We start from the raw sequence: 14,993 nt of genomic DNA on the forward strand, positions 1-14,993 counted from the left end.
ATAAGTTAGGCCTTTTGTTGTGTATTTTTGCTTACATATGCTTACAGTTGTGTACATAGGTACAGATATAAAGGCCATACATGGAATATTTTGAAGGATTATTGTCTAATCTGCAAATGGAATCTAGGAGCAGTCCCCTGTGTCTTTGTATTATGCCCATCTTTACTTTTGACTGTGCCTAAGAGGGGCTAGTCTTGTGCTTATCTTACACAGAGAGAGCAAAAAATGTAATTTAAAATGACTCTATTAGCTTCCCCATTCAAAGTGCAGGAGACCTATTTTTAACATTGCATGTAGCACATAGCATCTGTAGAGCAACATCCTGTTGGTCTTTGTGGAAATTTACACATACTTAAAACATCTACAAATCGTGTCCCATCTGGGACAGCTAAAAGATGAGAAGCAAGTAATGAGCAGCTTTCCTACAACACAGACGTGGGCTTGCAGTTTGTTGACGTGCTGTTTAACCTTATTTTTTTATTACTCCAATTCTCTGTCCCGTTGGCTATGCATTTCCAACCTCTACAGTAAGTGAGACAAGACTCCTGTAGCCAGGAGACTTCTGTAATCCACAACCAAATTTCATCCAACAACAGTTCTTTTCCATGTACAATATTTCCATGCACAACATGATTGTGTAATTAAAGGCTGTGCCAAAGGGTAAAGGCTAAGTGCTCATCTAAAATCTTACAATGCTTGAACTAAGTAGTTACCATTAGCATTTTGTCTTCTGCATGGGTCCTGACGTGCTTTACCAATCATTTTTATGATTCCCTGTTATTCAGGGAATATCCTGAATAAGGAATCATGGATTCTGTTCCTGTATAAGTAGGGATGGGTGGCATAGCTGTAAGATGGCACAGTCACACATCCTGAAAGCAAGGAAGTGGATTTTAATTTTGCTGTACAGCACTAGTTAGCTGTTCACAAAGGAGTAGCAGTCCCTTTTGGGTTTTAAGTTTTTACTATATTAATTTAGAAATGGAGGCCAAGTTATAGTCTGGTTATTCAAGTTGTCACCCATCCCCAGAAGTTCTCAAAATTCTTTGAATACAGAACTTAAAAGCTATTGATGGGAAGCAGATGTTGGTACACACTGGATTAAAATGCATAATACTCTAAGGAGTTTCTTTTTCTATTGAAGGGGAAAAAAAAAAGGCAGGGGGTATAGATAATGTGATAAATGTAGTCCTTTCTGGTTATAGGAGCCTGCTCCCAAACCACTGGTGAGTTACTTAGAAAGACAAGCAGAAAGCTAGTGGTTTTGATTTAGATTCAATTTTTATCTAAATTACATGTGTATAATTCTTATTAGCACTTTTAACTCTTGCAACTTTGATACAAGGGGAATAAGAAGTGAGAAGAGGTCTTGCTTGCAAACAGGGATGATTAAAAAAGATTTTTGGATCCCAAACGGCACCAGATCCTTCCTCCAAATGCTGAGGAGTGGGCTTGATGCTCTCCTGTTCCCTTTAGGTAGGTAGAGCCTGGCAGGGTTCCAACCCCCCATCCTCCAGCTGAGAAAAGAAACAACAAAAGATAATGTAGGCTTCCCTATGGAGATTTTAGGTTGAAAATTAAGGTCTTTGTGGTTCCTAGAAAGCAAGGAGCTTAAGGCTTAAAAAACTGAACCAGGTCTAAATTTTGACATCTCTGAACATCTCTCTGTTCCTTTTATAATCCTGAGCCATTGTCTCAGTGGCAACTTATGTGTCATTCATAGCGCGTAATTCATGTGAAACAGAGAATGCAAGTGATGCGTTTTCCTTACTTTGAACTTTCATTGGAATGGATTTGAAACCAGATCAGCATTGAGCTCCTTTAGGATGCTCATGTGAAAACATAAAATCCTGTTGTGGGTGCTCAGCCCTCTAACAGCCAAGTTCTGGGGGACAGCCAGGTGGTACTGAGAAACCTGCCCTCTATTTTCACACAAGGTTGATCTCATTGCTGAAAGCGAAATAAGAGCTTCCCAAATGCTGAGTGATATAAGGAGGCATGGAGCTCCACTGCATGAACTGGAATACCTTTCAGAAGATGAGGACTCGGAAAGGTTAAGGGTTACAGGTGACTCACATATATAAAAAACCCTCCCTTTTACACACACCCACCGTTTCTTTTCTATTATTAGCAGACTAACTAGCGGCTATTCAGTAAACAATCTCTTTTCTATCTAATTTCTTTTTTCATCTACATAAGGTTCTAATATTTTGGTTTGCCTGTATTGTAGTCATATGCTCTGGTATTTATCACAGACCAAACAACTTCAAGGAAAACAATTTCTGCCATCCAAATGGCTATAGGGTTGTTTTGAGGGAAAACAACTGCATCCTGCCACAGCTTAGTTAACATTTCACTTTCCCTTGAGGATTTCCTGTTGGCTGTGGCCCAATGTTAATTATGTTTTTATTTCTATAAAACAAAGCTCTGCCAATGTGTCCATGTTTATTACTCACTGTGATCTTTTTGTTTCTTGCAATTCTAACAGTGGTTAAAAACTTCAGTATTAAAACCTCACTTTCTTGCCAAAGAACCCTTTAATGGAGCTCATTCTACTGCAAAACAACATTCATGCAGATCTGGGTGGGTTTTAAGGCACAGGGCTTTTTCTCAGGAAAGCCTAAATGCATGTTATTTTCATAAAGTAAAACAAGTTTTCTCGGAGCAGAATTTTTGAAAACATTAGGCAGGTTCAGATTTTGAGGCTGCTGTGAAAGCGTTTTCCTTCCAAACAGCTGTGTAAAGGAACGTAAAAGTAACTTCTTGTGTTCATTCAACCCACTGTAATGCATGCCACTGTGAGCTGTGTTTATTGCGAGGTATATGATAATACTGGAAAGTGTCACGCTGCCAGAGACAAGCTGTTGGGACTATAAACTCTTTGAACTAATATTCCACCTGTGTCCACCAGCATACTAGGTTATTTTAAAAATTGAGGAAAAAGCTAGTTTAAAAAAGAGTCCTTTGGAGAATACAAAGTAAATTTCTTCTTCCACCTGTAGAATTTTGCATCATTCATTCAAAAATGTAACTTTATTCACCTTTTTAAGTTTCTAAAATAGAGTCATAGGAAGTCATAAAAAGGTAGCAGAGAGATAGTAATGTTAAGACAGCAGGTACTTAACACAGAAGTGAAAACAGGTTTGTGATTGAGAAGTACCCTGGAATTTACATATATACAGGTTAATTTTTGCAGTGCACAAGTTATTTCTCCAGCAGCCTTCAGGTTTTATTTACTAATTTCCTGCACTTAATTTGATCTGTTAAGATAGTTTTGAAAACTTTTAGTTGATGCATTTTGTTTGCTTTTATGTACTTGCAAGTATTCTCTTTTAGTAAAGACTGACTCCCTCATTATTTGTAATCCCGTATTATTTACTGCTCAGCGCATTTAAAGCACTTAACTCAAAATAACTTGGACGTTACACATCTGTGGTCTTTAATCAATGTTGTTGAATTTATAGTAGAGAGCAACAGAAGGACCAGCTCTTTTGAGTTTTTATTATACAACGTTAGCACACTTTGCCTTTTCAATATATGAATTGTGTTTTAAGGTTGATTTCATAAATTGAATTATGAGTTTCCAGTATAGGTTGCACAAACTCAGGGAAATATTAGTATTCCGCACACCTCTATTTGTATTTGCATTCTAGTTGGTGCTTTAGAGATGTTTTGTTTTATGTTTCATTTGCCTGCAGTTAATCTTTTTCAGATGCCAATATGATTAAATACACGCAGTTGTCTGACAAGGTTGCCTCCTGAGTAGTGAGGCAGAAATTCAAATAAAGCGTTCCCTAAATAAAGTTGGCTTAAAGATAGAAGCAGAAAGCTTGAATAAGTATTTTAGGTGCACCACCGAGGAAGTTGTCTTGTTAAGTAGAGGTTCATTTGTATACATGTGTGTGTCTGCGAGTTTGTCTTCTGTACACACTTTAACCAGAAATTTAAGATATGTTGATAGAGCTTAGAACACAGTATTTTTGTTTCAAATGGAAATCAATGTAATGAAACAATGAAAATTTGGGTTGTTTCAGGAGTATGTTTTAAAACGCAATGAATCTTGCTGATAGTGAAGGAGCTTTATTAAGCTATGTGTTCTTGAACATGTAGGCTTAGTTTGGATATGTTTTATGTCATATGGGCTTTTATTAGTATCTGAGAGAAATGTAGTTGCTTTAAGAAATAGAGCCTAAAATAAATATGTAATACGGTAGCACTGGAGCAGTGGACAGATAAGAGCCTATCTATTTGAAAGGAATTTTTTTCTTTGCTAGCCAGGGTTTCAGTTATTATTGGCAATGTATGTTGTTGCCTGCAGCTTCTAGTAACAGAAATTCTGTTGAAATCAGTAAGTTCTGCAAAGACTTGTTCAGTGAAACATTATTGCTTAGTTATTTTACTGTATTTCAAGGTACTCTTAAATAAATTTCTTGTTGTGGCAACTTCCTTGCCATTGTCTACCTACTCTAGGTGTCAGTTTGTATAGAAAATGTTATGTTTCTGCTCTTTGAAACCTTCCCAGAGTATTTCTGCAGATAGCATTGGGGAGCATAAAAGGAATAGTGCTGTAGCAAAATAGGCATCTAGTCCTTTAATTATAAAAATCAGCTGAAAACAGAAACTACACTCTTTTTTGGGTAGTAGCAAAACCCAAGTTTCTTTCTTACCAGATCCGGTTCCATATTGTGAGCTACCAGAAGTTACAGATTTGGCAGGGCAGTAGTTGATCAAAATAAAATACCTGGACTTAATAATACTACTCTCCCATGAAAAGAGAATGAGCTTCTGAATTAGCAGCCTCATTAACAGTGGAAGTTTTAAGCAGACTGAATTCTGCAATACTTGTTGAGATCTTGGTTGTCATGCAATGGAATGCTTTTTGTGATAATTGTAGAAAAATAGGTTAATGTCAGGTATATGTAAAAACTTTGTTTTCTTGCCTGTTACGTATCCGTCTCTTCTGTATATTTTTTAAAAGTACCTTGAACTCTATGATCCAAGTCTGTCTCTTCAGAAAAAAGTTTTTTTAAGTGGTAATGGTTGATTTAAATTCAATTTACATTTTAGCTGTGTTGATCAGTGTTGCTCTTTAGGACTCAGAAGCTATATGGCTGTTCCTGGCACGTTCAACTTCAGTGCTAAAATCGGTGTCATATGGATTTAAGCGCATTACATTCAAGCCAAGCCAGACTAAGGCTGTTTCTTTATAGTAGCTTACGTCTTTCAATGAGTTAAAATAATACTCTGTAGGAAAACAATGACTTCTACCTGCTGTTCCTCATGATTTGACTATAGATTCTAATTGCAGTCTTGTCTAGTTCTCCTTAAAAATCATACTTATTATAATGTAGGGGCTCAGTGATGAAGGGGTATATAGGGACACAGTCAACCACGAGCTGTAATAAAAGCTTTAAGGAATGCATACAACATACATAATCTACGTTGAAAGTGGTAACAAACAAATACCATCTTACTCGTAGGGCATCAGAAAAGAGATTTGATAATTTGTAAATAGTTAAAAGGAATTTAAACAGCTTAAAATCTTTCAGTGAAGCAAGACCCAACTCAAATTTGGGTTGTGGTCTCCTGAATGCTCCCACTGCTGCGTGTGCTCCCCAAGCCCTGTTTGGTCTGCTCTGAGAAGTCACATTGTAAGCAACTGCTCCTTGGGGACCACAGCTGGTGCTCATGTGGCAGCCTGGCTGCTTCTGGCTATGTTAAAAAATACTCTTTCTGTCTTGACAACTAGGCATTAGTATTCAATTAAGAAAAAAACTTTTGAGACCAAATCAAAGGCTTTGGGGATTTTTTAATGTGCTTAATTAGAATCACTGTGTCTACTTACTGGTTCATGCTCTTTCCAGAAAAAACACTTAAATAAAATGTCCATCTTTGAAATTATTGACAAAAGAAACTTTTCCTCTCGTCACTGTTCTTCTCTCCTTCCCCTTGCTTCAGCAGGCTGGGGAGAAATGCCTACTGTCCACTCAAAGACCGAAGCTTCTTGGGGAGAGCCGTCATCCCCTTCTGCTGCAGTTGATAATGGCACTTCAGCATGGGGGAAACCCCCCAGCAGTGGTACAGGGTGGGGAGATAATCCTGCCGAGTCGGCAGGGACATATGGAAGAACAAATGCTCCAGCTGCTGCCCCAGCACTGTGCAAACCAGGTACGTGCGTCAGTGTCGCTGTCGTAAGAGATTGGGGAAAAAAGGCAAAGTGTGTTTGTTTCTGCTGGTATTTTTAAACAGCACGTCTGGTTTTCTGTGCATATAAATCAGAGACTGCCTTAATAATTTCTTTCCCAAAACTACATTAGCTGTCTCAAAATATTGATATTCCAGATACCAAATTCATACAAAAATATGAATATAGTGCATTGATCCAGTATATGTAAAGGTATTCCTTGGAGTATTTTTGTATACTTTGAAAGCAGTGTAGTAGAGATGCAGGAAGCTGAAACTGCAGAAGAATGTGAATAGTACTTATCCCTGGGTGCCTAAAAGAAATCTGTATTGGTATGAGAAGCAACTGAGTTCAGTCAAGATAGGATTGATTCTGGTAGGAAAAGCACACATGAGAATGACTAGTCATAACCTCACTATTCGGTTAAACTTGAGGGAGTGGGTATCTTTTTCAGCTGTTAAAACTGTTCATAGGTTCAGGAATATCCTGAACTACTTACTGCTTCATGATTCCTAACTAATGTTATTTGATAAAAATTCTCCATCTCTAAATGCCCTGAAGGCTACAGTGCTTGTTTGAGACTGTGTTTTGTTTCAGCTGTGGAAGTCTTTAAGTTTCACTCCTGCAAAGTACTATACTGAGAGAGAGATAGAAGGCCCAGAAAACCTAAAAAAGAGGAGTGAAGGGTTTTAAGATGAATAATCCCAGCTTTAAACAGAATAAAACTGAATGAGGTGACTCAACCTTGTCACTGAATGTGAAGTGTTCCCTGCAGCCCACGTGCTCCTTTCAGGTTCCATTCTTTTGAGATGGGAATGAGTTTCTGACCGTTAATGACCTCGAAATTTGGTTTTGTTCATTGGGAGAATGTAGCAGCTAAAATTGTGAGATTCATTGAAAGCAAAATAGCAATTAACAAGTGTGTGGTCATACTTTTGGTTCCTTGTTCCTAAGAGACTGGAATGACCATGACCACAGATCTTACTTGTTCAGGAAAAAGCAAGACTTGCTGTTGCTGGACTTTCTCTTCTATAAAGTATTCAGAGGTATTTTCTTTTTTTGCTAGCTTCAAAGAAGGCATCCTTATCATTTAATGCCAATTAAGCTACTTGATGAACCTCTATATCTCTTGAAAATACTCAAATGTTAGCATACTGGATGTGGCATAAAAGGATATTTCTGTAAAATTTGCAGAAAATTGAATTAAGATTTTTCTTCTCCCTTTTCCCTTTCCCTCCAGCTTCAAAATCTATGCAAGAAGGCTGGGGCAGTGGTGGGGATGAAGTGAATCTCAGTACTAGTCAGTGGGAAGATGAAGAAGGAGATATGTGGAATAATACTGCTTCACAAGAGAGCAGCTCCTCCTGTAATTCCTGGGGGAATGCCCCAAAGAAAGGACTTCAAAAGGTAGGACAAAAATAAAGATACTCTCTAGAAAAAAGTGGAATTAGTGTAACATTTCTAGATTAAGTTGTCACAAATTTTCTGTTGCATTATACCTGAACTCTTAAATTAGACCTCTGACACCTGAACACAAACACAGCTTGCCACTACAGTGGTTCAAGTACAGCCTACCTTGTTTCCAGGGGAAAATGGGAGATCTTTGACTTTAAGCATGTCAGATGCTTCGGGAGTTTTGTTGTTGTTGCTTTTGTTTTCTCTAAGTTTATAAGCTTCCATGTATTCTAAAGAAACGATAATATATGAACAGAAACATAAAAGGTGTTAAAGGGGGCTTTCAGACACTTTTCATGGTGGTAGAAAAGCAAACAGTAGTTTGTGATGAAGTGGTTCAACAAAAAATACCTATTTCCTGTTTGTGAGGAACAAACAGATAATTGTAAGGTGTGTACTGGTATGAGAACAAAGCAAACTTGTATTAATGCCGCACTCAACCAAGAACATAGACAATTATGTTAGGAAGTTTTCCATTGCACAGTCTTTATTTCAGGACAAGGCCAGGCTGTAACTTAAAGGAATTGGGAATGCATTTAGCCAGTTTGTTTGTTATTCCATTAGCCAACAGTTAGGCCGGTGATTTGATCAAGTATGGTTGTTTCTTGTACTGTCCGCAGCCCAAAACAAATCCACGCTTGTCCCTTGGTACTTTCTGGAGAACTGAAAGGAAGAGACTTCTTAAGGATTTTGTGATAGAAAAGCTGCACAGAGATCTTTTAAAGGTGTTTATCTAGACGCTCTTGTTTGTTTTTAAGAAAATACACTGAGTAACATTCTTAACTTCAAGGTTGCAAACTTGTTTTTGGGAATGTTTTTCAGGAAGTGTTGTACTATTTCAGAAACTTTTATTTCGTTATGTCTTTCTGCCAAGGATTAAAATGAAATACGTAAATTCAAAGGTGGCTTTAATTCAGTGGTCAGCAAATCAAATACTAAATAGTACACTGAACACCTATTCAGCTGAGTTAAAATTTGTACACTTTGTGGGGGAAGAGAATCGTAGTTACGTTGTTCGGAGGGTTCTTCAATACTTTCTAAATTAATGTACTAATATATCTTTCAGTAGCATGTATTATTAATAAGAAAAACTTACCATGTATTTTATGTACATCTCACTAGTATGAATATGGGAACCAGACCATTAATAGAATCTCCTCCCATTTATTTACCAAGGGCATGAAGACATCTAGCAAGCAAGATGAGGCCTGGATCATGAACCGTCTGATAAAACAGCTCACAGACATGGGCTTCCCTGTGAGTAGCGTTCATAGCTAGCACATCTGTGGCTCAGCTTTTGTAGCTTGTAGTTCTGACTTTCAATGTTCCAGAGCATAGCTACAAAAAGATCTTCAGCCTCTTCTTCAGGCCGGGAAGTAGTTCTGTTACCTGCATTTAGACATTTACTTTAATTCCAGAATTCTACAATAAGCTAGTAGAGTGCTCTCTGAAATTACTTGACGATATACTTTGTGTGATGACATTTATAGATCTTTTGAAGTTCAGAGTTTTATAACAACAGGTGTTACTTTGAATTTCAGTCATAATTCCACTCCTGTTCCCCTTTTCTTATTAAAACAGGTGAAATTAGAGTATATCTGTATTTTTTAGAGAAAAGCATATCATAGTGATACTTAAGTTGTCCATAGAAAACGGGAAGAAATTTAAACAGAACAGTATGATTTGACCTTGTAGAACTGGTACTTACCTGACAAACTGAAACTAACTGAATTGTTGTGGGACTTGCTAAAAGCAGGAAAAAAATGTGCATGGACATTTTTTGTGTTGCTGAGTAAATATTAAATCTGGTATTTAAGGGACTTATCTGTTTTCTCAGTTTGCTTTGAAATCATATAAGCATGCTTACTTTTTCTCTTAACATAATCCGTATTTTTGACAGAGAGAGCCAGCAGAAGAGGCCTTGAAGAGCAACAATATGAATCTTGATCAGGCCATGAGTAAGTATGTGTGTAACTAAATTTTTTTTTTCTTTAAAGCAACACAGGAACTATTCATGATTCTGAGAGTTTGATCTTATCCAGATCAATTGGATAATGTTTATTAGCTTTTGCTTTTGTAAGCAAGACCTGCTTCTCTGAACTACTGTTGGCAAATTCCCTGTCTTTGTGTCACCTTTTTCAATGTATTTCCCCTTTCTGTGAAGGTGCTCTGCTGGAAAAGAAGGTGGAAATGGACAAGCGTGGAATGGGAGTGACCGACTATAATGGAATGGTCACCAAACCCCTTGGCTGCCGCCCACCACCAATCTCCAAAGAGTCTTCCATGGACCGCCCCACCTTCCTTGACAAGGTAAGTTCAGAAATATGAATGTGATATACAAGTCAGAAATGTACACAGTGTAGAAATATCAATGATTTCCACTGTCTGTTTAGAAAGCTGTACAGAGAAATGTGATAGATAATTCTATATTGCTTTATTCTTTTTCTTCTTTTTATTTAATCTTGTGGGGAATTTAGTCCTTGCAGAAAGGACCGAGGATTTGATTCCCACATAGAAATAAACAATGATCATTCCCAGTGTTACACTTGAAAAGAAAACTTACTAAGGAATCAGTAATGCAATGGAACTGGAAATAGGAAAGACGAAGAAACGGAGCACAGAAAGCCTTTCATTCTCTAAGAGTCCAGAGAGTCAGTGACCCTTGCCCAAATTAACGATCAGGCAGGACCAAGGCCAAAATCTTCAAGAATTAGACTCCTAATTCCTGTTTTAGTTTTGAGCTCCTTACGAATTTCAGTGAAAGTTCAGTACTTAAATAAGAATGAGGAGCTGAGGTATTTTTGTTAAGTGAAAGAGCACACATGCACAGTCATAAATAGCTTCTCCGATGAGCTTCCTTTTCTGTGATCACATATGACAAATTTTCCAGCACCATTTAATGACTGAGGAGACAGAAGTTTGTGGTGTCCAAGATTCAAAGTGACTAAAGAAAAGGATGTAGGGAAAAGTGCAGACAGATCTTCAATAGGAAATGAGATTTACAACCTGATAGAAAGTCCTACAAAGAGACCCATCAAATCACCTCAGAATCCCCCTGAAAATTATTAATAAGGAAAGAACATCTCTGGTGCCATTCTTTATTTCACAGGTTATTTGAAATATTCATAAAGGTGGGTCGTGGTGGTTTCTGAATGCAGAAATCAGTGCTTTTCACAAACTGTGCTGAAACCAATTCATTTTACATAAGCTGTTTACAGGATGTGGGGCAGTAATGGTATCTAGTCTTGTTAACACCGGCTGTATTAAAAACTTTACTAACCCTGAATAATTATTATCTTTCCAGTCCTCCACCTTGTGGGTTTTTTTATAGTCTTAACTATAGTGTTATCCTTAAAGTTACAGCTTGTGTTGTGACAGGTTCCCAGGTGTTGCACTAAGAAAATTAGCATGGTGCTATGCTAGGACATCTGATAAATACTGACCTTTTAATGATGACTGTTACTATTTCTGCTGTCATCACAGTCTAAACAGTTTGCTTAGTTTTAGTGCTGGTTTGATGCAAACTGTAAACAAGTTAATTTGATTAAACACATGCATTGTACATAATTATAGGTTAGTTATATTAATAAGAAAAAATTAACATCTATTTAAAACTTGCTCTAGAGGGTCCTCACATATCAAAAGTTTTTGTGATAGTTAAATGCTGCCACAGTTCTGTGTAATCTAGTGTCATGGCAGTTTTCCCCCAAAGATTATATATTAGAAAACTGCTTTTCTGCTTTTGGGGGAATAACAACATTGTTCTTTCTGGGCTCCCTAGTTATATTGGAATGATGTGTTGTCCATTATGTTGTTGTTCCATAAACCAGGCTAAACTGATTGTGTATTTCCTACAGTGTAAGGCTCGACCTGGCTCTTCTTCCTTCTTTTTCTCTTCCTGCCATGTAAAGTTCATTCTTAACTATGGCAAATCTATTTGCTTATGGCAAACTTTAATGAATATGTTAATTGAAAGATCTCTCTCTCCTGATGAAGGTCACAGAATTCATGCATGCATGCCAGTTAACCTTTTCTTTTCTAGGGTAACAATATCTTGAGCAGTAAAATTATTGCCAGAGAGATGCATTATGTGCAGCATGATGCATAATTATGGAAACATATGTTAAACACAACTATTGAGAAGGGAGTACTAGAATCATTAATATTCATACAGCAAGTAAAATCTGTCAGTCTAGGCATAATCTGTCGCAATGACTTTACTATAACAAAGGAAATAATCCCAAACTGTATTTGTTATCTATCGGAGTGTTGAGCAACTTGCTAAGTGAATTAAACAAATACAGCTTCTACTCTAAGAATAGCTATTTTTTTCCAAAGAAATTCTTTCCAGATTTACAGCTCATGCTACTAGAGCAACTCCTCTTCTCCAAAACCTTTTTGCCCTTTGAGGTACTATTTCAGAGCACGAGGCTGGAGCTGTCTCGCTTCCTGCTCAGGTCATCCTTGGTTGGTGAACAAGCTCTCCACGCAGCTGCACAAAGCACTACAGCCAGCATTCCTTATTTTACTTATTGTCTTATCAAGTCATTATCCTTTTGCTTGGCTTTGCTGAGTCTTCAATAATTTATGCCAGGTTTCCCGTAATGAAATTTTAAGTTGGGTTAGTATGCTCATTGCTACCACTCTTTCTCAGCTGATTCTCTCCGCTCACCTGAGTTGAGACTCCATGACTTTTCTCCTGCATTTTCTCTGACAGGTAAAGCCGGCACTTACTTTTTTTTTTTTAACATTATGCATTTGAGGAGAGAGAATTTCCAGCCCCGACATTTGCTTCTGGACCTATTAAACTCCCTGTTCTCTCTGGATTAGTAGTGGTCCGTGCAGCTAAACATCACCTCTGAATGTTTGCTCTTACTTGTTCCTCAATGCTTGCTGCAGATAACTCTTTATTCTGTGTCACACTGAGTCAATCTCTGGCACTCAGTGCTTTGTTAATTGTATTATTTTTCAGGATGTTATCTTGCCCTGTGACACCCTAAAAGGAGGAGGGACAAAACCCAACGGCTTTGAGGAAATAAAGATCCAGCCTAGCAGTACCCTGATACATGATCTCAACCATGTTATGTTACACTTGGTGGTCAGCATGCTGTACTTAGGTATCAGGTTTGCTTGAAGGCATTACCTGATGTCTTCTGGAGCCATCAAATTTGTAATAAAAGCATGTAAGATTTTCCTGGAAGCATCCTTAAAAATATTGGAAATAACCCCAAGTGCTTCAAAGGATCTTTTCTTAAAGTGTAGGGATTTGGCTTGGGTACCACTCCTGAGTACTGGGACTCAAGTGTGGTGTGTATTCTCACTGCACCTATCAAGTGTTCTTCTAAGCTCAGAAGAAAAATGTGGTTTGCTGATCTGCACTGACCACCCCATAATTAAAAATGTTGAACCATACAGAGATGTCAATTTTTTAGCATAATCAGATGCAAGTGTTGAACTCTGGACTGTTGTATTAGATGTATGTGATCAAAAGTCAGGTCAGCTCTCTGAAGAGAAGTAACATCAGCCTGCTTTGGCATTAGCTCAAGCTTGCCTTCTGTGGGGCTTCTGTTAGTCCATGGCAGACTCGTTTTCCTTCCTGCTCTCCTCTATCTTTGTTTTTATTTTTTTGCTTTCTCCCATACTGCCAGCAGAGAGTCCTGTCTTCTTTTGCCTCGATGCTGCTTCCAAGCTGTCTCCCAGATTCTTGAGCCTATAGGAGACCAAGAAATTCTCGCCTTGCAAATGAAGTCTCCTTTTCATTGCTGTCTTATTCACTGATCAGCTCTTCCTCTCTACTACTGAGAAATCCAGGTCTACAAGCCTTTATGCCTGTTGGCCGCGATCAGGTTCTTCCAGAAACATTCTGACTACACTTTTTCCTCATTTCTAATTGGAACATAGTGCTCGTCGGGTTTTTTTTCAACCTGTCCTTCATATTCTGATCCCAGTTGTCTCTGGTGAGTGTGGTTGGTTTTTGTCTTTGGGAGACGAATGGGATGCTTTATCATTATGCAGAAGCACTTTTGTAGGCCTTGCAATTAGATGATGATCATAGAATTTTAAGGTTGACTTTAAAATTCTTCTTTCGTCCATCTCTGCCTCCTATGATCCAGTGATTGTTTCTTTATTGAACTTCCAAATTTTGAAACCTTTTTCGTATTCCCATGTTTTTAAAATTAAAAATACCAATGATGAGTACTTCTTCGAGTATGGCATTTCCTGCAAGTTTCTTTTGCCTGTTCCTAACTCCTGTCAGATTTGAAGAGAACTTATTTTGGGGTGAGATTTTATTACTTTAACTTCCTCTTTTGGAAAAGTCATTTTTCTGTTTCTAGAAGTTATTAATGTGTATTTTCTACTAACTACTTCTGTAACTGGCTTTGTATAAAGACCTCTGGCAAATTCATCAGTCTTGCACCTGTCTGTTGGGACATTTTGATTCACGAAGTGGCAGTTGTTGGCAGGTGACTGCCAAAGTGTCCGGGTATCGTCTACTAAATTGTCCGTATCTCACAGGGCTAAAAAATCATGGAGTAATGCCGCTTGCGTTGTCATATTTGGTACATGAGACTATTGTGAGAGACTTTCAAAGTCCTGAAAGTAATGTATTGTTGAGCACCAGTGTGGTCCTTTGTGTTGGATAACTGTAGAAGGAAATACTACTACCGGTAGGATTTTACAGTTGTGTCAAGTCCCTTCAAAAAAGTTAAAAGCAGTGCTGGATTGAGCATAATTTTGGCGATTCAGATGTAGGCGATTTGTTTGATTAGCCTGACGGAGAAACGTAACGTAAATTTGTAAGAAAATCACTGAAGAGGAAAGGTTAGGTAGAAAAGATTACTCTTCAGGAAACAATTATTACATAAAGGAGCCTGAAAAATAATGGGTCACCAACCATTGTCAGCAGTAAAGGTATTGCCTAGACTAGGTTGAGAATGACTTATGAGTACTTTGTGTTGACCGACTAAAATACTTTGTTAAATGAATTGATTTCAGTTCCACTTACAGAGCACAGATTTGTGCAGCACAGTTGGCACCTTATGACAAGTTCAAATTTAAAAAAATAGAACAAAGTGAATGTGTTACAAACTTGCTACAAAAGACTTTTGCTGCAGTTCAGCCAAGGAACACACTTGTGAAGGTGGCCTTGCAGCAAGAGTCTGCCTGTTCTGGAAATTAGATGCCTGGGTCTCTTGTGTGGCTTGTGCTCCACTGTCCCTGGCACTGCCTATTTCCAAAACGAGAAAAAATAATGTCGATGAGACAAGACTTGAATAAATTTTGGGGGCAGGTGGGGATTGCATTGGTCTTTCATGGTCAATAGGTCTGTTCACATAGGAAACAATGGCATCTG

General features: G+C 37.9%; 1 protein-coding gene across 9 annotated transcripts in view; it reads left to right on the plus strand.

Annotated features, from left to right (window-relative positions):
* Positions 1-14,993, plus strand: part of TNRC6C (trinucleotide repeat containing adaptor 6C) — a 111,409-nt gene that overhangs the window by 73,701 nt on the left and 22,715 nt on the right. For 4 of the 9 annotated variants that reach the window (XM_069798957.1, XM_069798961.1, XM_069798959.1 and 1 more), the window contains 6 exons: positions 5,959-6,168; positions 7,425-7,591; positions 8,260-8,364; positions 8,816-8,896; positions 9,540-9,597; positions 9,804-9,949. In XM_069798957.1, coding sequence (XP_069655058.1) covers positions 5,959-6,168; positions 7,425-7,591; positions 8,260-8,364; positions 8,816-8,896; positions 9,540-9,597; positions 9,804-9,949 — 767 coding nt within the window. The remainder of the gene's footprint in view (positions 1-5,958; positions 6,169-7,424; positions 7,592-8,259; positions 8,365-8,815; positions 8,897-9,539; positions 9,598-9,803; positions 9,950-14,993) is intronic. The other 5 variants (XM_069798960.1, XM_069798963.1, XM_069798962.1 and 2 more) reach the window with 2 other exon arrangements.

Source organism: Haliaeetus albicilla, chromosome 12 (assembly GCF_947461875.1).
Source record: "Haliaeetus albicilla chromosome 12, bHalAlb1.1, whole genome shotgun sequence".
Lineage (NCBI taxonomy): Eukaryota > Metazoa > Chordata > Aves > Accipitriformes > Accipitridae > Haliaeetus > Haliaeetus albicilla.